Source organism: Oncorhynchus nerka, linkage group LG3 (assembly GCF_034236695.1).
Source record: "Oncorhynchus nerka isolate Pitt River linkage group LG3, Oner_Uvic_2.0, whole genome shotgun sequence".
In the NCBI taxonomy this organism is placed as follows: Eukaryota; Metazoa; Chordata; class Actinopteri; order Salmoniformes; family Salmonidae; genus Oncorhynchus; species Oncorhynchus nerka.
Genome location: NC_088398.1, coordinates 7783798 through 7810355, shown reverse-complemented (window position 1 = coordinate 7810355; position 26558 = coordinate 7783798). Strand labels below are relative to the sequence as shown.

Below are 26558 nucleotides of genomic sequence, written 5' to 3'. Positions count from 1 at the left end.
ATTTAAAAAAGGCTTGACAGCGAAAGCACACCATACACCATTATGTTAGGTTAGCGCCTAGTCACAAAAAAACATACAGCCATTTTCCAGCCAAAGAGAGGAGTCACAAAAAGCAGAAATAGAGATAAAATGAATCACTAACCTTTGATGATCTTCATCAGATGGCACTCATAGGACTTCATGTTACACAATACATGTATGTTTTGTTCAATAAATTTCATATTTATATCCAAAAATCTCAGTTTACATTGGAATGTTATGTTCAGTAGTTCCAAAAACATCTGGTGATTTTGCAGAGAGCCACATCAATTTACATAAATACTCATCATAAATGTCGAAGGAATATGTTTGAGGAATTTTAATTACGAGATTTCTGTTGTTTGAATTTGGCGCCCTGAAATTTCACTGGCTGTTGTCATATCGATCCCGTTAGCGGGATCTCAGCCCAAAGAGGATTTATTAACCAAGTGGTCACCCGGTCTATTTACATTGACCCCCCCACACCCTTTGTTTTTACACTGCTGCTACTCGCTGTTTATTATCCATGCATAGTCCCTTTACAAATTACCTCGACTAACCTATAAACCAGCACATTTACTCAGTACCGGTACCCTCAGTATATAGCTTTGTTATTGTTACCTAATTTTCATGTCTTACTTTTTGATAAATATATTTTTTTACTTTAGTTTATTTAGTAAATATTTTCTTAACTCTGTTTCTTTAAGTACAGTGTCTTGCGAAAGTATTCACCCCCTTGTTATTTTTCCTATTTTGTTGCCTTACAACCTTGAATTAAAATAGTTTTTTTGGGGGGGTTGTATCATTCGATTTACACAACATACCTACCACTTTGAAGATGCAAGATATTTTTTCTTGTGAAACAAATAAGAAATATGACAAAAAAATGGACATGGATAACTATTCACCCCCCAAAGTCAATACTTTGTGGAGCCACCTTTTGCAGCAATTACAGCTGCAAGTCTCTTGGGGTATGTCTCTATAAGCTTGGCACATCTAGCCTCTGGGATTTCTTCCCATTCTTCAAGGCAAAACTGCTCCAACTCCTTCAAGTTGGATGGGTTCCGCTGGTGTACAGCAATCTTTAAGTCATACCACAGAATCTCCATTGGATTGAGGTCTGGGCTTTGACTAAGCCATTCCAAGATATTTAAATGTTTTCCCTTAAACCATTCGAGTGTTTCTTTAGCAGTATGCTTAGGGTCATTGTCCTGCTGGAAGGTGAACCTCCGTCCCAGTCTCAAATCTCTGAAAGACTGAAACAGATTTCCCTCAAGAATTTCCCTGTATTTAGCACCATCCATCATTCCTTAAATTCTGACCAGTTTCCCAGTCCCAGCAGATGAAAACATCCCCACAGCATGATGCTGCCACGACGAAGTTCTCGGGGTGTTGAGAGGTGTTGGGTTTGTCCCAGACATAACGTTTTCCTTGATGGCCAAAAAGCTCAATTTTAGTCTCATCTGACCAGAGTACCATTTTCCATATGTTTGGGGAGTCTCACACATGCCTTTTGACAAACACCAAAAGTGTTTGCTTAATTTTTTCTTTAAGCAATCTTCTGGCCACACTTCCGTAAAGCCCAGCTCTGTGGAATGTACGGCTTTAAGTGTTCCTATGGACAGATACTCCAATCTCCGCTGTGGAGCTTTGCAGCTCCTTCAGGGTTATCTTTGGTCTCCTTGTTGGCTCTCGGATTAATGCTCTCCTTGCCTGGTCCGTGAGTTTTGGTAGGCGGTCCTCTCCCTTTTTTTGGGGGTTCCATATTCTTTCCAATTTTTTAATCATTTACATTTACATTTAAGTCATTTAGCAGACGACTTACAATTAATAATGGATTTAATGGTGCCCCGTGGGATGTTCAAAGTTTCTGATATTTCTATAACCAACCCTGATCTGAACTTCTCCACAACTTTTCCCTGACCTATTTGGAGAGCTCCTTGGTCTTCATGGTGCTGCTTGCTTGGTGGTACCCCTTGCTTAGTGTTGTTGCAGACTCGGGGGCCTTTCAAAACAGGTGTATATATACTGAGATCAAGTGACAGATCATGTGACACTTAAATAAAGTACACCTGTGTGCAATCTAACTAATTATGTGACTTCTGAAGGTAATTGGTTGCACCAGATCTTATTTAGGGGCTTCATAGCAAAGGGGGTGGATACACATGCACGCACCACTTTTCCGTTTTTAATTTTTGTAATTTCTGAAACAAGTAATTTTTTAAAATTTCACTTCACCAATTTGGACTATTTTGTGTATGTCCACTACATGAAATCCAAATAAAAATCTATTTAAATTACAGGTTGTAATGCAACAAAATAGGAAAAATGTCAAGGGGGATGAATACTTTTGCAATGCACTGTATATTGTTGGCTTGTAAGTAAGCCTTTCACGGTAAGGTCTACACCTGTTGTTTTTGGCATGTGACAAATTGCATTTGATTTGATTTGTTCCCATTGATCATCCTTGAGATGTTTCTACAACTTGATTTGAGTTCACCTGTGGTAAATTCAATTGACTGGACATGATTTGGAAAGGCACACATCAGTCTATATAAGGTCCCACAGTTGACAGTGCATATCAGAGCAAAAACCAAGCCATGAGGTTGAAATAATTGTCCGTAGAGCTCGGAGACAGGATTGTGTCAAAGCACAGATCTGGGCAAGGGTACCAAAAATGTCTGCAGCATTGAAGGTCCCCAAGAACACAGTGGCCTCCATCATTGTTAAATTGAAGAAATTTGGAACCACCAAGACTCTTCCTAGAGCTGGCTGCCTTGCCAAAGTAAGCAATCAGGGGAAAGGGCCTTGGTCAGGGAGGTGACCAGAACCCAATGGTCTCTGACTGTCAGAGTCGTGTGTGTATAGGTGGCAGGGAAGTCAGGCGCAGGAGAGTCAAACGGAGTCTAAATGGAGTCTTTTAATATAATACATGCTCCAAACACTAAATATATACATACATAAACGAACATGGGTACGAGGACCCCTCGCGCACCTATACAACATAAAACAACACTTGACATAAAACAATATCTGACAAAGACATGAGGGGAAACAGAGATTTAAATACACAACAGGTAATGAATGGGATTGAAAACAGGTGTGTGGGAAGACAAGACAAAACCAATGGAAAATGAAAAATGGATCAATGATGGCTAGAAGGCCGGTGACGTCAACCGCCGAGCACCGCCTGAACAAGGAGAGGCAACGACTTCGGCAGAAGTCGTAACACTGACAGAGCTCCAGAGTTCCTCTGTGGAGATGGGAGAACCTTCCAGAAGGACAACCATCTCGGCAGCACTCCACCAATCAGGCCCATATGGTAGTGGCCAGACAGAAGCCACTCCTCAGTAAAAAGCACATGACAGCCCACTTGGAGTTTGCCAAAAAGCACCTAAATGACTTTCAGACCATGAGAAACAAGATTCTCTGGTCTCATGAATCCAAGATTGAAATCTTTGGGCTGAATGCCTAGCGTCACATGTGGAGGAAACCTGGCACCATCTCTACGGTGAAGCATGGGGGTGGCAGCATCATGCTTTGGGGATGTTTTTCAGCAGCAGGGACTGGGAGACTAGTCAGGATCGAGGGAAAGATGAACGGAGCAAAGTACAGAGAGATCCTTGATGAAAACTTGCCCCAGAGTGCTCAGGACCTTAGACTGGGGCAAAGGTTCACCTTCCAACAGGACAACGACCCTAAGCACACAGCCAAGATAATGTCGAAGTTGCTTTGGGACAAGTCTCTGAATGTCCTTGAGTGGCCCAGCCAGAACCCGGACTTGAACCTGATCAAACATCTCTGGAGAGACCTGAAAATAGCTGTGCAGTGACGCTCCCCATCCAACCTGACAGAGCTTGATGATCTGCAGAAAAGAATGGGAGAAACTCCCCACATACAGCTGTGCCAAGATTGCAGCGTCATACCCAACCAGATTCAAGGCTGAAATCGATGCCAAAGGTGCTTCAACAAATGACTGAGTAAATGGTTTGAATACTTATGTAAATGTGATATTTAAATTGTTTTTTTTATACATTTGAAAACAAATCTTTAAAAAACAGTTTTGTCATTATGGGGTATTGTGTGCAGATTGATGAGGGAAAAATTATTGAATCCATTTTAGAATATGGCTGTAACGTAACAAAATGTCAAAAATGTCAAGGGGTCTGAATACTTTCCAAGTGCACTGTACATATCCATTCTGATCAACCTCTCTCTTATCCTCTCTACCAAGGGGTTCCTGAACTGATGTTCAAAGTTCAGGTGTCAGTGCCACTACAGTGGAGGACCCAGGGAGAATTGGAGACCAGATCAACCCCCCCACAGACACCATGACAGACTGTTTGACTGTAAGGGTGCGTTATTAGGAAGTCATTGCTATTTGTCCAGTAAGTGGATACAATCCTAGCCTGCTTGTCAGTCTGTTTCTGACCGCCCATGATAGTAATATTTTTGGATGTCAATTAGTTTGCAGAAACTGAATGGCACTCAGACTAATACAGCAGTTTACTTTGTGTCACTCAGGGAGGAGGAGAGAGGGTTTGAGTGGAGGCTGCCTCTGCCAGGAGTCTGCCAAATCCTACCGCAAGCCCAGGAAGGCCTGTAAGTAGTCCTGTGTTTCTGTAACACTAACAGCAGTACATTGAAGCGTTTCTACAATGCCTGTTACAGTGGAATCTCTCAAAGTCACCAATCTGTGTATCTCTCTCCCATCCCATTCTCTCCGACCTATACACAATCCAGTTGTGGAAATGTGCCTAAGGAAAGGATTCCAGAATCAGTGGAAATGCCAGAAGATCATGGAAAGGGTAGAAAGGTCAAAGGGTGATCAAGGCAAAAAGAGTTGACCTGTAATCTCATGTTTCTTGTTCAAGAACCATGACTCGTTTTTTAATAAAAATGTATTATATAATTATACTCCTTTGTAATATACATTTTTTATAAACAGTTTCAATATGTGTGTGGAGTGATATCCAATGTATTATTTCAGAGTTTTATCATCCCTCTGCTTTTACTTTACTAGATCCACATATTTTTTTGCATTTTATCCCTTTTTCAATCTTGTCTCATCGCTGCAATTCCCCAAAGGAGGTAAAGTTCGAATCATGCGTTTTCCAAAACATGACCTGCTAGATCACGCTTCTTAACACCTGCCCGCTTAATCAGGAAGCCACAGCAATATATCAGAGGTAACACACATTTAACCTGACAACCAAGGTCAGACTACAGGCGCCCGGCCTGCACAAGGAGTCGCTAGAGCACGATGAGCCAAGTGAAGCCTCCCCCCTCTGGCCAAACCCTCCCCTAACCCGGACGACGCTGGGACAATTGTACGCCGCCCTATGGGACTCCCGGTCACTTCTGGTTGTGATACAGCCCAGGATCAAACCTGGGTCTGTGGTCATGCCTCTAGTGCCTGTGATGCAGTGCCTTAGACAGCTGCGCCACTTGGGAGGCCCAAGAACCACATTTATTCACAGCGATTCTGACAATAAAGAAATCACCCAAGATTGCACCATTCAGTAATACAGGTGTGAAAAGACAGCACTTTATTTAAGACAATAATTAATTAAGAGGAAATATAAATATAAGACAATAGCACAAGCCTGCATCTCCTCTGAGGATTTACAAGCTTATACATTTAATGTGAATAACAAGCCATGTTAAACATAAACACCATCTGAATGTATTATCGTTTGAAACATTTTAACTTTAAGGTATTTATAAGTTAAATAAACCAGAATTTGTGCTTGAACAGAGTTTACATACATCAAACACAGAAAGGGCAATAGTCACAGTCATAAGGGCAGTGAATATCTAAGAACATTTCATTAGAAACAGAAATAGGCAGAGCAGCTGAGCAGGGGATGTTTGCCCCTTCAATTACCATGTTGAAGACCAGTTTTCAAGATTTTGGTTGTTATTTATAGAGATGATTGACATATAAACACACTGTAGAGGTGGGTTCTATTCTAAGGGGATAGATCCCTCCCATCTGACCTCTTGTTGACTCTCTCCTCACAATCTAAAAGCATTGGAAAGGAGCTGAGCATACTAAATCCAGCCCTATGGTAACAAGATGGGGCAATTACAATATCGACAATACCACTTATTCCTATCCAGTCCTTTTTCAGATCAACAATGTGAGTCAGTGAGGGTAGAGGGAAGGGAGTTATTGGCTCCCAACCAGCAGACAGACATGCAGTGTGCTTACTGTGGTGGTCTCAGTGCTTGATCAGAGGCAGAGAGAGAGAGCTAGCAGGGCTGTTAGCATCATACCAACTCTGGCCTGGAATGGAGGGGCATTCGAGTGGCCTGGGAGAGAAAGGAGAAGTTAAAAAAAAATTAAATGGTTTTTATTCCTGTCTGTACACCCCAGTTCACCAGATGTCTTTATTGCATTTCCATGATGCATGAAAATGATCATTGCACAAACAAGTACACAAACTAGAACCAAATTAAATTCAACAAAATAAAAACAACTTTGTGACATTTAATTACTCAGTACGTCCCACCTAGGTCTTACTGCAACAGCCTCCCACTTACCAGTAACATCCAGACTAATGGTCTTGGACATTGAGATGTTGGTCACAGGGTTCTTGGCCACACAAGTGTAGTCCCCTGCATTCTCCAAGGAGGCAATAACAGCGATCATAGGTCCAGTCCCAAGCACTGATTGATTGTTGAATTTCCACCCGTACTCGCTGATTGGCCGGGAGTCGGCAGAGCACTTCAGTGTAACTGTGGCTACTGAGCCAATCACCACTGAGACTGGGCCAGAGATATTCACACTCTTAGGGCCATCTACAGAAGAGGTTTAGAAAGGGGGGGTCATAATTGGGAAAAGTCTAAATTGGACACTTGGGACATCCAAATTTACGTCACCCATTGTTGTTGAAATGTAAAATGGCTAAGGTAAGGGTTAAGGTTAGGGCTAGGTAAAGGTTAAGGTAGGGATAGGGATTAAGGTTAGGGTTTAAGCTAGGGACATCCCAAGTATCCCGGATAGCATTAACCATCATACCAGTGGTGGGTTTCTGACTGCTTCTACATAATATAAAGGTGTATCTCTTAAAATATTACTAAAACGCTAGTACTTACAGTTCACCAGTAGCTGGTATTTAGGGCTGGTGTTTGGACCAAAGAGATTGGTGGCGACGCACTGATAGTTTCCATCGTTAGACACCTTGACTGGACTGAAGTGCAGAGAGTTGTTAGAGATGGTGATGTCAGAGTTCAAGGTGTTGTTCAGGACCAGAGACAGGTTGTCCTTCATCCAGTAGATGGTGTCATAGTGCCCGGTGACGTCACAGGTCAGGGTTAGGTTGTCAGATGCTATTGGTAATTTGTTTAGTTTCACCATCACTGATTTTATAGCCTCTGTGAGGAGAGAGGAAGTGTATTGCTTTATGTACAGTATCAATATATGTAATTTGATAAAATGGTTAGTTCCAGCGACGCAATAGTTGGATATATAAAACAAATGGTTGTACGATCTGATTGATTGTAAATTACTGTTTTATGTTACTGTTTTAGATATTTCCTGTTTTATATCATTATTTCCTGTTGGTATGCATAGATTGTTTTTACATCTTTAGAGATTGAAAGTAGTGTTAGGTTAAAACTCTGTGTATGAGAAGAGTTGAATTATTTAGTGGACTGCAGTGGACTGTAGGAATGTGTACTCCCAAGCCCTCTCCTGACTGAGGAGCACAGATAAATCCAGGCTGATGGAAAAGTACATCTTTGTGGAAGGAGGGGGTGAGAGCTCAAGGTTTAAGTGGACACTGCACTGTATTGCATTGATGTATTTAGCTGTACTCTTCACTGAGTAAAGATTTTAAATGTTTGGGCTCTTTTGTATGATAAGTATGTCTATTGTAATTCTTACTAGATTGTAAATTAACACAACAGAGCAAAGGTCTGACTTACCAATGATGGTGAGCATCTTGGAGACAGTGCTGTTTCTGCCAGTGATGTTGTTGAAGGCCACACAGGTGTACTCCCCATGATTGGCTAAGGTCAGTGGGCCAGTCTCATACACTGAGCCAGTCACCACCTGGGAGCCATTGAAGAACCAGCTGAACTGGCTGGGAGGCTGAGAGGAGGCAGAGCAGTTGAAGGTCACGATGTATCCTGTCATTGCTATGTCCGGACTCATGATAACAGGTCTCTCTGGACCATCTGGGAAACACAAGACAATGAAGATATTGAATGATATTAGCTACTAGAACTGCCATTAGGACATTTACCTTGGTTTGACCCATGCAACACCCAACCATCCCCTTGGCTTTATTACATTGGTGCCAGAAGCGAGATTAAAACCTACCCGAATTCCATTACTATGAATTCCATCTTGCCCTCATTATAGGTCAAAATTATAATTAAATTGGCAGATATCAATTTTGGATGTTGTGCCATAATAACTACTCACAGTTGACGATCAGTCTGTATTCTGTGCTGGTCATGTTGCTGAGGGTGTTGTAGGCAGAACACTTATAGTCTCCTTTGTCAGAATGCTGGACAGAGTTGAAGGTCAGTGTATTATTGTCAATAGAGAAGTGTATTCTGTTGTCAGCATACAGAGGCCAGCTGTTCCTCATCCACTGAATGGAGTAAATGGTTCCAGTGGTCTCACAGGTCAGAGAGAATGTCTGGTTCAGTATTGGCTGGGATCCCATGGCTTTCACCATGGTCATGGTGACTGGTTCTGTGAAGAAAATGTCAGAGTATCACAAGAATGTTGACTTCAATCACTGTAAGTTGAATGGCCTATATCTACAAGTTAAACAGTTTAGATGTATCTTACGTCTTACCAACAACAGTGAGAATCTTGGAGACAGTTCTGTTTCTGCCAGTGACGTTGTTGAAGGCCACACAGGTGTACTCCCCATGACTGGCTAAGGTCAGTGGGCCAGTCTCATACACTAAGCCAGTCACCACCTGGGAGCCATTGAAGAACCAGCTGAACTGGCTGGGAGGTTGAGAGGAGGCAGAGCAGTTGAAGGTCACGATGTGTCCTGTTTCTCCTAATGCTGGTCCTGTTATAACAGGCGCCTCTGGTCCATCTATAATACAAATTACAATCAGCTAGACCCAACATTCCAACAGCATACCACCCTGGATACCACTGCTGGCTTGCTTCTGACGCTAAGCAGGGTTGGTACTGGTCAGTCCCTGGATGGGAGACCAGATGCTGCTGGAAGTGGTGTTGGAGGGCCAGTAGGAGGCATTCTTTCCTCTGGTCTAAAAAATATATATCCTAATGCCACGGGCAGTGATTGGGGACACTGGCCTGTGTAGGGTGCAGTCTTTCAGATGGAATGTTAAACGGGTGTCCTGACTCTCTGAGGCCATTAAAGATCCCATGGCACTTATCGTAAAAGTAGGGGTGTTAACCCCGGTGTCCTGGCTAAATTCCCAATCTGGCCCTCAAACCATCACGGTCACCTAATAATCCCCAGTTTACAATTGGCTCATTCATCCCCCTCCTCTCCCCTGTAACTATTCCTCAGGTCGTTGCTGTAAATGAGTATGTGTTCTCAGTCAATCTACCTGGTAAAATAAGTAGAGGTTATTAGTAGAGGTTATTGGCAAGAAATTCAAAGGTTATCAAAATATGATAATAGTGTTAGAGGTGGGATTGAAACGTTGACTTTACTACAATATTAATAAGGAAGTTCTCAAAGATTCCACATTAAGCCGTGGGGTTAAAGTTGAACTTTATAGCATTTGTGAACTACACTCTTAGAAATAAAGGTGCTATCTAAAACCATAAAAGGGTTCTTTGGCTGTTCCCATAGAAGAACCCTTTGAAGAACCCCTTTTGGTTCGAGATAGAACCGTTTTGGATTCCATGTAGAACCCTTTCCACAGAGGGTTCTACATGGAACCCAAAAGGGTTATCGTATGGGGACAGCCGCAGAACCCTTTTGGAACCCTTTTTTCTATGAGTGTACTCACAGTTGACGATCAGTCTGTAGTTTGAGCTGGTCATGTTGCTGAGGGGGTTGTAGGCAGAACACTGATAGTCTCCGTTGTCAGAATCCTGGACAGAGTTGAAGGTAAGTGTATTGTTGTTCATAGAGAAGTCTGTTCTGTTATCAGCATACAGAGGCCAGCTGTTCTTCATCCAGTGAATGGAGTAAATGGTTCCAGTGGTCTCACAGGTCAGAGAGAATCTCTCGTTCAGTATTGGCTGGGCTCCAATGACTTTCACCATGGTCATGGTCACAGGTGCTGTGGAAAGCAGATCAAAAGTTTTTTCAGCACTTTATATCTCAACTTCCATCTCATTATTCTGTAGGTTCAACAGCACTTGGGCTGTGTCTAAAACCAAATTAACACAAACGAAGTAAAGCAAGTTTTAGTCCCTTGATTTTAAGAAGCAGTTACTGACTCACCAATGATGGTGAGCATCTTGGAGGCAGTACTGTTTCTGTCAGTGATGTTGTTGAAGGCCACACAGGTGTACTCCCCATGATTGGCTAAGGTCAGTGGGTCAGTCTCATACACTGAGCCAGCCGCCACCTGGGAGCCATTGAAGAACCAGCTGAACTGGCTGGGAGGCTGAGAGGAGGCAGTGCAGTTGAAGGTCACGATGTATCCTGTCATCGCTATGTCCGGACTCATGATAACAGGTCTCTCTGGACCATCTGGGAAACACAAGACAATGAAGATATTGAATGACATTAGCTATTGGAACTGCCATTAGTGCATTTACCGTGGTTTGACCCCTGCAATACCCAACCATCCCCTTGGCTTTATTACATTGGTGCCAGAAGTGGGATCAAAACCTACCCCTATTCCATTATTATAAATTCCATCCTGCCTTCATTATAGGTCAAATTTAGAATTACATTTGCCGATACGTTTGGTTTTGGGCAATAATAACTACTCACAGTTGACGATCAGTCTGTATTCTGTGCTGGTCATGTTGCTGAGGGGGTTGGAGGCAGAACACTGATAGTCTCCGTTGTCAGAATCCTGGACAGAGTTGAAGGTAAGTGTATTGTTGTTCATAGAGAAGTCTGTTCTGTTATCAGCATACAGAGGCCAGCTGTTCTTCATCCAGTGAATGGAGTAAATGGTTCCAGTGGTCTCACACGTCAGAGTAAACATGTTGTCTGCTATTGGTTGGGCACCCATGACTTTCACCATGGCCATGGTTACTGGTTCTGTGAAGAAAACATCAGTGTCACAATAATATTGACTAAAATCACAATCACTGTATGTTGAATGGCCTATATCTAATAAAATCAAATACAATTTTATTTGTCACATACACATGGTTAGCAGATGTTAATGCGAGTGTAGCGAAATGCTTGTGCTTCTAGTTCCGACAATGCAGTAATGACCAACAAGTAATCTAGCTAACAATTCCAAAACTACTACCTTATAAACACAAGTGTAAGGGGATAAAGAATATGTACATAAAGATATATGAATGAGTGATGGTACAGAGCGGCATAGGCAAGATACAGTAGATGGTATTGAGTACAGTATATACATATGAGATGAGTATGTAAACAAAGTGGCATAGTTAAAGTGGCTAGTGATACATGTATTACATAAAGATGCAGTAGATGATATAGAGTACAGTATATACGTATACATATGAGATGAATAATGTAGGGTATGTAAACATTATATTAGGTAGCATTGTTTAAAGTGGCTAGTGATATATTTTACATCATTTCCCATCAATTCCCATTATTAAAGTGGCTGGAGTTGAGTCAGTGTGTTGGCAGCAGCCAGTCAATGTTAGTGATGGCTGTTGAACAGTCGGATGGCCTTGAGATAGAAGCTGTTTTTCAGTCTCTCTGTCCCAGCTTTGATGCACCTGTACTGACCTTGCCTTCTGGATGATAGCGGGGTGAACAGGGGGTGGCTCGGGTGGTTGTTGTCCTTGATGATCTTTATGGCCTTCCTGTGACATCGGGTGGTGTAGGTTTCCTGGAGGGCAGGTAGTTTGCCCCCGGTGATGCGTTGTGCAGACCTCACTACCCTCAGGAGAGCCTTACGGTTGTGGGTGGAGCAGTTGCCGTACCAGGCGGTGATACAGTCCGACAGGATGCTCTCGATTGTGCATCTGTAGAAGTTTGTGACTGCTTTTGGTGACAAGCCGAATTTCTTCAGCCTCCTGAGGTTGAAGAGGCGCTGCTGCGCCTTCTTCACGATGCTGTCTGTGTGGGTGGACCAATTCAGTTTGTCTGTGATGTGTACGCCGAGGAACTTAAAACTTACTACCCTCTCCACTACTGTTCCATCGATGTGGATAGGGGGGTGTTCCCTCTGCTGTTTCCTGAAGTCCACAATCATCTCCTTAGTTTTGTTGACGTTGAGTGTGAGGTTATTTTCCTGACACCACACTCCGAGGGCCCTCACCTCCCCCCTGTAGGCCGTCTCGTCGTTGTTGGTAATCAAGCCTACCACTGTTGTGTCGTCCGCAAACTTGATGATTGAGTTGGAGGCGTGCGTGGCCTCAGGGTCTCAAGCTTGATGATGAGCTTGGAGGGCACTATGGTGTTAAATGCCGAGCTGTAGTCGATGAACAGCATTCTCACATAGGTATTCCTCTTGTCCAGATAGGTTAGGGCAGTGTTCAGTGTGGTTGAGATTGCATCGTCTGTGGACCTATTTGGGCGGTAAGCAAATTGGAGTGGGTCTAGGGTGTCAGGTAGGGGGGAGGTGATATGGTCCTTGACTAGTCTCTCAAAGCACTTCATGATGACGGAAGTGAGTGCTACGGGGCGGTAGTCGTTCAGCGCAGTTGCCTTAGCTTTCTTGGGAACAGGAACAATGGTGGCCCTCTTGAAGCATGTGGGAACAACAGACTGGGAAAGGGATTGATTGAATATGTCCGTAAACACACCAGCCAGCTGGTCTGCGCATGCTCTGAGGGCGCGGCTGGGGATGCCGTCTGGGCCTGCAGCCTTGCGAGGGTTGACACGTTTAAATGTTTTCCTCACGTCGGCTGCAGTGAAGGAGAGACCGCATGTTTTGGTTGTGGGCCGTGTGAGTGGCACTGTATTGTCCTCAAAGCGGGCAAAAAAGTGATTTAGTCTGCCTGGGAGCAAGACATCCTGGTCCGTGACGGGGCTGGTTTTCGTTTTGTAATCCGTGATTGACTGTAGACCCTGCCACATACCTCTTGTGTCTGAGCCGTTGAATTGAGATTCTACTTTGTCTCTATACTGACGCTTAGCTTGTTTGATTGCTTTGCGGAGGGAATAGCTACACTGTTTGTATTCGGTCATGTTTCCGGTCACCTTGCCCAGATTAAAAGCAGTGGTTCGCGCTTTCAGTTTCACGCGAATGCTGCCATCAATCCACGGTTTCTGGTTTGGGAATGTTTTAATTGTTGCTATGGGAACAGCATCTTCAACACACGTTCTAATGAACTCGCTCACCGAATCAGCGTATTCGTCAATGTTGTTGTTTGATGCAATACGAAACATATCCCAGTCCACGTGATGGAAGCAGTCTTGGAGTGTGGAATCAGATTGGTCGGACCAGCATGGAACAGACCTCAGCGCGGGAGCTTCTTGTTTTAGTTTCTGTCTGTAGGCAGGGATCAACAAAATGGAGTCGTGGTCAGCTTTTCCGAAAGCAGAGCGGGGCAGGGACTCATATGCGCCGTGGAAGTTAGAATAGCAACGATCCAAGGTTTTTGCAGCCCTGGTTGCGCAATCGATATGCTGATACAATTTAGGGAGTCTTGTTTTCAGATTAGCCTTGTTAAAATCCCCAGCTACAATGAATGCAGCCTCAGGATATATGGATTCCAGTTTGCAAAGGGTCAAATAAAGTTTGTTCAGAGCCATCGATGTGTCTGCTTGGGGGGGGGGGGGAATATATACGGCTGTGATTAGAATCGAAGAGAATTCCCTTGGTAGATAATGCGGTCGACATTTGATTGTGAGGAATTCTAAATCAGGTGAACAGAAGGACTTGAGTTCCTGTATGTTGTTGTGGCCACACCATGTCTTGTTAACCATGAAGCATACGCCCCCGCCCCTCTTCTTACCAGAAAGATGTTTGTTTCTGTCGGCGCGATGCGTGGAGAAACCAGCTGGCTGCACCGACTCCGATAGCGTCTCTCCAGTGAGCCATGTTTCCGTGAAGCAAAGAACGTTACAGTCTCTGATGTCCCTCTGGAATGCTACCCTTGCTCGGATTTCATCAACCTTGTTGTCAAGAGATTGGACATTGGTGAAGAGAATGCTAGGGAGTGGTGCACGATGTGCCCGTCTCCGGAGTCTGACCAGAAGACCGCTTCGTTTCCCCCTTTTACGAAGTCGTTTTTTTGGGTCGCCGGCTGGGATCCATTCCGTTGTCCTGGGTGAAAGGCAGAACACAGGATCCGCTTCGCGAAAGTCATATTCTTGGTCGTACTGATGGTGAGTTGATGCTGCTCTTATATTCAGTAGTTCTTCTCGACTGTATGTAATGAAACCTAAGATGACCTGGGGTACCAATGTAAGAAATAACGCGTAAAAAAACTGCATTGCTTCCTAGGAACGCGAAGCGAGGCGGCCATCTCTGTCGGCGCCGGAAGTTTACATGTACAAGTTACGTTTGGATGACTCCTCAGTCTTACCAATGACAATGAGCATCTTGGAGACAGTGCTGTTTCTGCCAGTGACGTTGTTGAAGGCCACACAGGTGTACTCCCCATGACTGGCTAAGGTCAGTGGGCCAGTCTCATACACTGAGCCAGTCACCACCTGGGAGCCATTGAAGAACCAGCTGAACTGGCTGGGAGGTTGAGAGGAGGCAGAGCAGTTGAAGGTCAGGTTGTGTCCTGTTTCTCCTAATGCTGGTACTGTTATAACAGGCATCTCTGGTCCATCTATAATACAAAAGACAAGCAGCTAGTCCCAACATCTGACTGTCACTCAATAGAGGTTATTGGCAAGATGTTCAAAAGTCATCAAAATATGTTAATAGTGTTAGAGGTGGGATTGAAACATTTACATTGACTTTACTACAATATTTAAAAAGGAAGTTCTCAAAGATTCCACATTAAGCCTTGGGGTTAAAGTTGAACTTTATAGCGTTTGTGAACTACACTCTTAGACAAAAATGTGCTATCTAAAACCATAAATGGGTTATTTGGCTGTTCCAATAGAAGAACCCTTTGAAGAACCCCTTTTGGTTCTAGGTAGAACCGTTTTGGGTTCCATGTAGAACCCTTTCCACAGAGGGTTCTACATTTAACTCAAAAGGGTTATCGTATGGGGACAGCCGCAGAACCCTTTTGGAACCCTTTTTTCTATGAGTGTACTCACAGTTGACGATCAGTCTGTAGTTTGAGCTGGTCATGTTGCTGAGGGGGTTGTAGGCAGAACACTGATAGTCTCCGTTGTCAGAATCCTGGACAGAGTTGAAGGTAAGTGTATTGTTGTTCATAGAGAAGTCTGTTCTGTTATCAGCATACAGAGGCCAGCTGTTCTTCATCCAGTGAATGGAGTAAATGGTTCCAGTGGTCTCACACGTCAGAGTAAACATGTTGTCTGCTATTGGTTGGGCACCCATGACTTTCACCATGGCCATGGTTACTGGTTCTGTGAAGAAAACATCAGTGTCACAATAATATTGACTAAAATCACAATCACTGTATGTTGAATGGCCTATATCTACATGTACAAGTTACGTTTGGATGACTCTTCAGTCTTACCAATGACAATGAGCATCTTGGAGACAGTGCTGTTTCTGCCAGTGACGTTGTTGAAGGCCACACAGGTGTACTCCCCATGATTGGCTAAGGTCAGTGGGCCAGTCTTATACACTGAGCCAGCCGCCACCTGGGAGCCATTGAAGAACCAGCTAAACTGGCTGGGAGGCTGAGAGGAGGCAGAGCAGTTGAAGGTCACGATGTATCCTGTCATCGCTATGTCCGGACTCATGATAACAGGTCTCTCTGGACCATCTGGGAAACACAAGAAAATGAAGATATTGAATGACATTAGCTATTGGAACTGCCATTAGTGCATTTACCGTGGTTTGACCCCTGCAATACCCAACCATCCCCTTGGCTTTATTACATTGGTGCCAGAAGTGGGATGAAAACCTAACCCTATTCCATTGTTATAAATTCCATCCTGCCTTCATTATAGGTCAAATTTAGAATTACATTTACCGATACGTTTGGTTTTGGGCAATAATAACTACTCACAGTTGACGATCAGTCTGTATTCTGGGCTGGTCATGTTGCTGAGGGGGTTGGAGGCAGAACACTGATAGTCTCCGTTGTCAGAATCCTGGACAGAGTTGAAGGTAAGTGTATTGTTGTTCATAGAGAAGTCTGTTCTGTTATCAGCATACAGAGGCCAGCTGTTCTTCATCCAGTGAATGGAGTAAATGGTTCCAGTGGTCTCACACGTCAGAGTAAACATGTTGTCTGCTATTGGTTGGGCACCCATGACTTTCACCATGGCCATGGTTACTGGTTCTGTGAAGAAAACATCATTGTCACAATAATATTGACTAAAATCACAATCACTGTATGTTGAATGGCCTATATCTACATGTACAAGTTACGTTTGGATGACTCCTCAGTCTTACCAATGACAATGAGCATCTTGGAGACAGTGCTGTTTCTGCCAGTGACGCTGTTGAAGGCCACACAGGTGTACTCCCCATGACTGGCTAAGGTCAGTGGGCCCATCTCATACACTGAGCCAGTCACCACCTGGGAGCCATTGAAGAACCAGCTGAACTGGCTGGGAGGTTGAGAGGAGGCAGAGCAGTTGAAGGTCAGGTTGTGTCCTGTTTCTCCTAATGCTGGTCCTGTTATAACAGGCATCTCTGGTCCATCTATAATACAAAAGACAAGCAGCTAGTCCCAACAACTGACTGTCACTCAATAGAGGTTATTGGCAAGACGTTCAAAAGTCATCAAAATATGTTAATAGTGTTAGAGGTGGGATTGAAACATTTACATTGACTTTACTACAATATTTAAAAAGGAAGTTCTCAAAGATTCCACATTAAGCCTTGGGGTTAAAGTTGAACATTATAGCATTTGTGAACTACACTCTTAGACAAAAATGTGCTATCTAAAACCATAAATGGGTTCTTTGGCTGTTCCAATAGAAGAACCCTTTGAAGAACCCCTTTTGGTTCTAGGTAGAACCGTTTTGGGTTCCATGTAGAACCCTTTCCACAGAGGGTTCTACATGGAACCCAAAAGGGTTATCGTATGGGGACAGCCGCAGAACCCTTTTGGAACCCTTTTTTCTATGAGTGTACTCACAGTTGACGATCAGTCTGTAGTTTGAGCTGGTCATGTTGCTGAGGGGGTTGGAAGCAGAACATTGATAGTCTCCGTTGTCAGAATCCTGGACATAGTTGAAGGTCAGTGTATTGTTGTTCATAGAGAAGTCTGTTCTGTTGTCAGCATACAGAGGCCAGCCATTCCTCATCCAGTGAATGGAGTAAACCGTTCCAGCGGTCTCACAGGTCAGAGAGAATCTCTCATTCAGTATTGGCTGGGCTCCAATGACTTTCACCATGGTCATGGTCACAGGTGCTGTGGAAAGCAGATCAAAAGTTTTTTCAGCACTTTATATCTCAACTTCCATCTCATTATTCTGTAGGTTCAACAGCACTTGGGCTGTGTCTAAAACCAAATTAACACAAAGTAAAGCAAGTTTTAGTCCCTTGATTTTAAGAAGCAGTTACTGACTCACCAATGATGGTGAGCATCTTGGAGGCAGTGCTGTTTCTGACAGTGATGTTGTTGAAGGCCACACAGGTGTACTCCCCATGATTGGCTAAGGTCAGTGGGTCAGTCTCATACACTGAGCCAGTCTCCACCTGGGAGCCATTGAAGAACCAGCTGAACTGGCTGGGAGGCTGAGAGGAGGCAGAGCAGTTGAAGGTCACGATGTGTCCTGTCATCGCTATGTCCGGACTCATGATAACAGGTCTCTCTGGACCATCTGGGAAACACAAGACAATGAAGATATTGAATGACATTAGCTATTGGAACTGCCATTAGTGCATTTACCGTGGTTTGACCCCTGCAATACCCAACCATCCCCTTGGCTTTATTACGTTGGTGCCAGAAGTGGGATCAAAACCTACCCCTATTCCATTATTATAAATTCCATCCTGCCTTCATTATAGGTCAAATTTAGAATTACATTTGCCGATACGTTTGGTTTTGGGCAATAATAACTACTCACAGTTGACGATCAGTCTGTATTCTGTGCTGGTCATGTTGCTGAGGGGGTTGGAGGCAGAACACTGATAGTCTCCGTTGTCAGAATCCTGGACAGAGTTGAAGGTAAGTGTATTGTTGTTCATAGAGAAGTCTGTTCTGTTATCAGCATACAGAGGCCAGCTGTTCTTCATCCAGTGAATGGAGTAAATGGTTCCAGTGGTCTCACACGTCAGAGTAAACATGTTGTCTGCTATTGGTTGGGCACCCATGACTTTCACCATGGCCATGGTTACTGGTTCTGTGAAGAAAACATCAGTGTCACAATAATATTGACTAAAATCACAACCACTGTATGTTGAATGGCCAATTTCTACATGTACAAGTTACGTTTGGATGACTCCTCAGTCTTACCAATGACAATGAGCATCTTGGAGACAGTGCTGTTTCTGCCAGTGATGTTGTTGAAGGCCACACAGGTGTACTCCCCATGACTGGCTAAGGTCAGTGGGTCAGTCTCATACACTGAGCCAGTCTCCACCGGGGAGCCATTGAGGAACCAGCTGAACTGGCTGGGAGGCTGAGAGGAGGCAGAGCAGTTGAAGGTCACGATGTGTCCTGTCATTGCTATATCTGGACTAGTTACATCAGGATTCTCTGGTCCAACTGTTAAAAACAAGACAGTATGGTTAGCCTTATGGTCTTACTATTTTGTCAAAGAATAGTAAGTATGTAGCCTTAGAACAGCTCATTGGTGCAGGAGCCTATATCCTGTTAATGTTGCGTGTTGCAGTTTGATGTATAAGTACATCCCCTGGACAGGACACTAGTTTTTCACAGGCCCTTACCCCCAATATATCTCCTCAGTGCTGAGTGCCAAGTAAAGACACATTGGGTCCCATTCTTACAGTCGTTGGTATGACTCATCCAGGGATCAAGCTCCCAGTGGTGGAAAAATAACCCAATTGCCATACTCAAGTAAAAGTGAAAGTCACCCAGTAAAAAAACTACTTGAGTAAAAGTCTAAAAGTATTTGGTTTTAAATATACTTAAGTATCAATTGTAAATATGATTGCTAAAATATGCTTAAACTTCATAGGGCTAGGCCCCTTTTTTGATCAATTTCCACCTGAATGACCTGCCCAGAGTATACTGCCTGTTGCTCAGGCCCTGAAGCCAGGATACGCATATAATAGGTACCATTGGAAAGAAAACACTTTGAAGTGTTTAGAAATGTGAAACTAATGTAGGAAAATATAACACTATAGATATGGTAGGAGAAAGGACAAAAACAAACCAACCGAATGGCAAGTAAAAGGTCATATTGACAATTAGCTCCCTGGATGCAATTCCTATGGCTTCCACAGGGTGTCAGCAGTGTATGTTCAAGGTTTCAGACTTGTAATTTCAAAAACGAATAAGAAATATCAGTTTTAGTACAGGGACACAGTCTTGGAAATTCGTGTTTGCGCGTGCCATGAAGACAGGATGCACCTGCTAAAATCGATTTCCTATTGAACATTCTTCTTTCCGTAAGAAATATTATAGTTTGATTACTTTTTAGGGTATCTGAGGAGTGAATATACATTTATTTTGACTTGTTGAAACAAAGTTTAGGGGTAGATTTTTGGATTATTTTCTCTGCATGTGGAACGAGTGGATTACTCAAATCGATGGCGCCAACTAAACTGACTTTTTGGGATATAAAGAAGGATTTTATCTAACAAAACAACACTACATGTTATAGCTGGGACCCTTTGGATGACAAATCAGAGGAAGATTTTCAAAAAGAAAGTAAATATTTAATCGCTATTTGTGAATTTCTGAAACCTGTGCTGTGGAAAATATTTTTTTTGTAGGGCGCCGTCCTCAAACAATTGCATTTCATGTTTTTGCTGTAATAGCTACTGTAAATCGGACAGTGCAGTTAGATTAACAAGAATTAAAGCTTTCAACCGATGGAAGAGACGTATATGTTAACAAACCAGACGGGACGATTTTCTTGTTTAAAAATATTGCAGATAGCCAGGGGCAAACGCAAACATCATGTACAAACCAGGCATTTGTGTTTAGTTAGTCCGCCAGATCAGTGGCAGTAGGGATGACCAGGCATGTTCTGTTGATAAGTGCATGAATTGTACCATTTCTCTGTCCTGCTTAGCATTCAAAATGTAACAAGTACTTTCGGGTGTCAGGGAAAATGTAAGGAGTAAAAAGTACATCATTTTATTTAGGAATGTAGTGGAGTAATAGTTGTCCAAAATATAAATAGTAAAGTAAAGTACAGTACAGATACCAAAAAAACGACATAAGTATTTTTACTTAAGTACTTTACACCTCTGCAAGCTCCCAACCTTCTAATCTCAGGGCAGATACTCTAACTATAAAGCCACTGAATTGGTTTTATCAGACAAAGATGACCAGCTCTTGTAATACTCACAGTTCACCACAAGCGTGTATGTCATGCTGGTCTTGTTACTGACAGCATTAAAGGCCTCACAGAGATATTCTCCACTGTCAGAAAACTGGATTGGGTTGATAACCATTGTCTTGTTGCCCGTAGAGAAGAATGTTCTGTTGTTTAGGGAGATGATCTGGCCGTTAATCAACCAGTGAATGTAGTCTACAGGTCCAGTCACCTCACACCGCAGAGTGAACGACTGATCCAGTATCGGTGGCTTCCCATCACGGTTCAACGACACCGCTGATATCGGCTCTATGGTCAAAAGAAGAGGAAGAGTACTTCACTCGATCGGTGGAAAAAATACCATTATATAACTTTGTATTCATAACCATCAATAATCAAATATTCACTACCAACTATACAACATTTCGTAACGATGAATGTTGCCTCACCCACGATCTTTATCATTGTGGTCATGGTGGCGTATCGGAGTGTGACATTGTTGTGGGCTAAGCAGGTGTAACTTCCTGTCTGGTTCTCCCTGGTGTTCTGCAGGCTCAGCTGTGGACTTTGCTCGTTGAGGAACACCCCATTAAACCTCCACTTGTAGGACTCAGTGGGTTTGGACTGAGCGGAGCAGGACAGAGTGATGTCAGAGCCCGTCTTGTAGGCTGTATGTCCTATGGTCATCTCAGGAACTACCATCATGGTGAGGTTACTTGGGCCATCTATGGGAGGAACAAATAACAATGAAGTGTTGGGTAAACATTACCTAGAATATGTTTCCATCCTGCTCTATTGTGCAGGCTGAGGAACTAAACACAGTGTACTCATGATCCATGCAAATAATGACCTGGATCATGTGGACACGGAGGAATGATTTTGGATGAAAATAGGCATATTACATCATTGCATAGAATGCTGGCTCTCAATGACAAGGTACAATCCATGTCTGTTGTGTTTGACTCATGTGTACTGCATACTCTGATACTCACATCTAACATTGAGGCCAATGGGCTGGCTGGTGCCATTGTTGATTCCATTGATGACCTCACATCTGAACGGCCCTTCATCGTAACGTGTCACACTGACTATGGAGAGAGCGCTGTTCCCAACACCAAGCCGAACTTGGTCACTGGCTGCAACCTCTGAGCTGCCATTCATCCAGCGGTAGGAGAGGGAGGTGCCAGAGGAGACGGAGCAGGTGAAAATGACAGTGTCATTTAATTCCACTAGATCAGTGGCGTTGGCACTTAGAGTCACGTTTGAAATGGGCTCTGTGGGTGAGAGAGTAGATGGCAGTCAAGATAAGATGGATGTGTCTCAAGAAAGGTTTTTGTGTGTGTTACTGAATAACAACCATATAGTTGCTATTTCTTTCACAGTGTAACACTTGTTTTGGAAATCAATCTAAATATGCTATTTTGTTTACTTATCATAAAGACCAGGTTTCGTGATTGAGCCCTGTTAAGCCCTTAGTGACTTTGAAAACGTAAAACGTAAAATGTATTGTGTACGTCTTATCTGAAATTGAAAAGAACAGTTTGCTCATACTCTGTGATCTGTATAAGGTATTAATTATGAAGGTCAACTTCACTATAGGTTCAGAAAACATAGACATTTTTAAGAGTTAGCTTTCCATGTCAGGAAAATTACTTTTATTATTATGACAGAGATTAATCATTGATAGATAATGTATCTGCATCAGTGGAGGCTGCTGAGGGGAGAACGGCTCATAATAATGGCTGGAATGGAATGGTATCAAAAACATGGTTTTCACATGTTTGATACCATTCCATTCACTTCATTACACTCAATTCCAGCCATTATTATTAGCTGTCCTTCCCTCGTCAGCCTCCTCTGATGTGCAAGCATGTTTGCATGTGAACCTACGTGCAAGTAAGTATGTGAATGGGCAAGTAAGTGTGCAGGTGAGCATGTGTGCGAGCAAGTAACCGTGTGTGCCAGTGAGTGGGAGTCTACCATCATAGAAAGCTAAACAGACAGGCAGAGGTCAGTTCCTTACCCTGGACAGACAAGGTCACCACAGCGGTCAGGACTGGCTCCATTCCCTGCACGGTATACAGACCTGAGTCGCTGAGTTGGAGAGAGCTTATGGACAGCTCTGAGGAGGAGCGGTTGAATGAGACTCTGCCTTGATAACTTGTACTCACAATACTGCCACCAGGATAGAAAAGTACAATGGTTGTAGTTTCATATGACCAGGTCCCTATGTTGATGGAGCTTTCGGGAACTAGGTTCAGGGTGACATTACTGCCCACAGCTAAGGGGTTCATCGAGGGAACCACCACCTGGCCAGAGACATCTAGAAGAGGATGGATTGATGAGTTTAGTTCATATATTGAGATATTATTAATTAGTACAAAAGTCTTTAAAGTCCTTTAAATATTTTAATTGAAATGAATCAAATCTTCAGACTATGTCACTTTAACAGAAATATAAGCTTTTGTTTTCAAATTAGTGTCTTCAAGTTGAACGCACAATTTACAACATGACCTAGTATCTATGTCTAATGTCTACTCTAGACATTGGTTGGTTTTCAATGTCAGATAAATAGAAACCTCCATCTTTCTGACTTGATACTGTTTGACTGAAGTGCATCAACCAAACAGAGACATTTGAACAACCTGTTACTTATCTAACAAAGCATGTGTGACTTATTGCACAAATAGGCATCAATATATTTCCAGAACGAGCTTATCGTCCAACGTACCTGTATTGAAGTTGAGCAGCACCAGGATGAGAACCCACACCAGAGGATGGTCCATAGTTCTGCCACTTATCAAACACCACGGATCAGAAATGGGACACTTTCCTATGAACCAAATGACTGTCCAGACTTCTTGATAAATCCAAACATGTCGATACTGCACAGTCACAGTCTCCTCTCAATCAGCAAATATTTATTCAGGGTTTTGTAATGGTGCTGGAGTCAGGTGGTGCAAATGTACCTACCCACCCTACCTGTCGCCAGAACACACACACACACCTACCCAACTACCCACGCCCTGGTATGCCCACATACATTTTTCCCACTGTGTTTTTTGTTGACACACGGGGGTGTTTTCATGGTTTACTGTAAATCTGATCAACTCGGTCTTTCCTATACAGGTCCTGGGAGAAGGCTGGATGGTACATGGCCAATGAGGCCGGGGATAGGTCCTCTGATGCTGTTGAAACTCATGATCCATCCACAGCGGCTAAGGCAATGTGCGCTCATAAGACACTGTTCCCATTGAACCTGTCAAGAAAACACTTACAGTGCTGTGAAAAGTATTTGCCCCCTTTCTGGTTTTCTATATTTCTGCATAGTTTTGATATTGAATGTTATCAGATCTTCAACCGAAACCCAATTTTAGAAAAAGGGAACCAGAGTTTACAAATAACAAAATAAATGGATACTTATTTTATGTATTTAATTTAAAAAGATATGCAACACCCAATTCCCCTGTGTGAAAAAGTAATTGCTCCTTTACACTCAATAACTGGTTGTGCCACCTTTAGCTGAAATGACTCCAACCAAACGCTTCCTGTAGTTGTTGATCAGTCTCTCACCTCATTTTGGAGGAATTTTGGCCCGCTCTTCCATCCAGAACTGCTTTAACTCAGAGACCTTTTGGAGTTTTCAAGCATGAACTGCTCGTTTCAAGTCCTGCCACAGCATCTCAATTGGGATTAGGTCTGGACTTTGACTAGGCCATTCCAAAACATCAGATTGTGTTCTGCAACATTGTCTTGCTACATGACTCATCTGTGCTTCAGCTTCAGCTCACAGCCAGATGCCCTGATATTCTCCTGCAGAATTCTCTGATACATAGCAGAATTCATGGTTCCCTCTGTTAAGGCAAGCCGTCCAGATCCTGAGGCACCAAAGCATCTCCAAACCATCACACTACCGCTATCATGCTTGACCATTGGTGGAATGCAGTGTTTGGTTTTCGCCAGGCATAATGGGACCCATCTCGTCCAAAAAGGTATACATAGAACATTCTTCCAAAATCTTGATGATCATTCAGATGTATCCAAATGATTGTTGGCAAACTTGAATCAACTGGTGAACCATCAAGACTTCCTGGGCAATCGGGGAAGAAGGGCCTTGGTCAGTGAGGTGACCAAGAACCCGATGGTCACTCTGTCAGAGCTCCAGAGTTCCTCTGTGTAGATTGGTAGAACCTTTGCAAAAGGCACCTAAAATGTCTCAGACCATAAGATACAAGATTCTCTGGTCTGATGAAACCAAGACTGAACTCTTTGGCCTGAATGCCAAGCGTCACGTCTGGAGGAAACCTGGCACCATCCTTACTGTGAAGCATGGTGGAGGTAACATCATGCTGTGGGGATGTTTTTCAGCGGCAGGAAAGGGAAAGGGACAGGAAAGGGAAAGGGAAAGATGGGAAAGGGAAAGATGAACGGTGCAAAGTACAGAGAGATCCTTGATGAAAACCTGCTCCAGAGTGCTCAGGGCCTCCGACTGGGGCAACAGTTTAACTTCCAACAAGACAATGTGTCATGTCCTGACCTTAGTTCCTTTTTTTTATGTCTCTATTTTAGATTGGTCAGGGCGTGAGTTGGGGTGGGCATTCTATGTTTTGTTCTATGTTTGTATTTCTATGTGTATGGCCTGGTATGGTTCCCAATCAGAGGTAGCTGTCAATCGTTGTCTCTGATTGAGAATCGTACTTAGGTTTTCTGTCTCTGTATCTGTACCAGACAGGACTGTTTTGTTTGTTCTGTTTTGTTCTTTTTGTTCTAGTGTTCAGTGTAAATAAAAGATCATGAACACGTACCACGCTGCACCTTGATCCTTTCCTTCTTCCACCAACGACAACCGTTACACAATAACCCTAAGTACACAGCGAAGACAACACAGGAGTGGCTTCGGGACAAGTCTTTGAATGTTCTTGAGTGGCCCAGCCAGAGCCCAGACTTGACCCCGATCGAACATCTCTGGAGAGACCTGAAAATAGCTGTGCAGTGACGCTCCCCATCCAACTTGACAGAACTTCATAGGATCTGCAGAGAAGAGCGGGAGAAACTCCCCAAGTACAGGTGTGCCAAGCTTGTAGCTTCATTCCCAAAGAGAATCAAGGCTGAAATCACTGCAAACAGTGCTTCAACAAAGTATTTGAGTAAAGGGTCTGAATATTTACTGTATGTAAAATGTCTTTATCATTATGGGGTATTGTGTGTAGATTGAGGGGAAAAACATTTTTTAAATACATTTTTGAATAGGGCTGTAACGTAACAAAATGTGTAAAAGGTCAAGGGGTCTGAATACTTTCTCAATGCACTGTACATGTACAAATAAATACTGTACATGTACAAATATACCCATATAGGTACAATTTCCATATACACATTCATATATAGTTAAACAGTAATGCTCAGGCACTATTCAATTCAATTCAAATGGGCTTTATTGGCATGGGAAACATGTTTACATAGCCAAATCAAGTTAAATAAACAATAAACAAAAGTGAGAAGACACAAAACATAAAAATCGATTTGAAATGAACTTTAAATATTGCACTCACAAAAGTTTTAAAAATATAGAAATTTCAAGTCCTATTTCACCATTTAATAGAAAGAAAAAAATATTATTATTATAAAAAAGCTTTTTCTTCTGGAACCCTTCTTGAATTCCAAAGAATCATCAAAGAACCCTATGAAGGATGGTGAAAAGTTTTTCGGTGGAACCCTTTGCCTCACAAAGAACCCTCGTCTTCCAAAAAAGGTTCTTCAGATGAAAATGGTTATTGGCAGAACCATATCCCTTAGTAAAGAACTCTTTTGGAACTCTTTTGTCTAAGAGTGTATACTGTATGCCATCTACATCAAAGCTTGTTGCAGTCTTTTTATTACTGCATGTTTGCTCATGGACTGCTTCACACTCAGTAATATTGACTGGGATTTAATAGAGACATGAATCCATCTGTCACTCTGTTT

At 42.9% G+C, this 26558-nt stretch overlaps 1 protein-coding gene across 4 annotated transcripts; it reads right to left on the bottom strand.

Moving 5' to 3' along the window:
• Nucleotides 1-5544: 5544 nt before the first annotated feature.
• LOC115113858 (hemicentin-1-like) lies at nucleotides 5545-23495 on the bottom strand. 4 transcript variants are annotated; one of them, XM_065007843.1, is made up of 23 exons: nucleotides 23326-23494; nucleotides 22618-22917; nucleotides 21587-21868; nucleotides 21044-21319; nucleotides 20628-20903; nucleotides 18602-18853; nucleotides 18213-18488; nucleotides 17715-17966; nucleotides 17279-17554; nucleotides 16588-16839; nucleotides 16199-16474; nucleotides 15701-15952; nucleotides 15312-15587; nucleotides 14621-14872; nucleotides 10920-11195; nucleotides 10422-10673; nucleotides 9982-10257; nucleotides 8835-9086; nucleotides 8453-8728; nucleotides 7951-8202; nucleotides 7120-7398; nucleotides 6565-6822; nucleotides 5545-6333 (listed from the first exon to the last, which is right to left on the bottom strand). In XM_065007843.1, the coding sequence occupies exons 1-23, from the start codon at nucleotides 23378-23380 to the stop codon at nucleotides 6254-6256; spliced, it is 5754 nt and encodes a 1917-aa protein (XP_064863915.1). In that variant the 5' UTR covers nucleotides 23381-23494; the 3' UTR covers nucleotides 5545-6253. The 4 variants fall into 4 exon arrangements, with proteins under 4 accessions (XP_064863915.1, XP_064863927.1, XP_064863924.1 ...); XM_065007855.1 differs by lacking the exons at nucleotides 8453-8728; nucleotides 8835-9086 and having other exon boundaries at nucleotides 23326-23495; XM_065007852.1 differs by lacking the exons at nucleotides 10920-11195; nucleotides 14621-14872.
• Between the last annotated feature and the right edge of the window lie 3063 nt (nucleotides 23496-26558).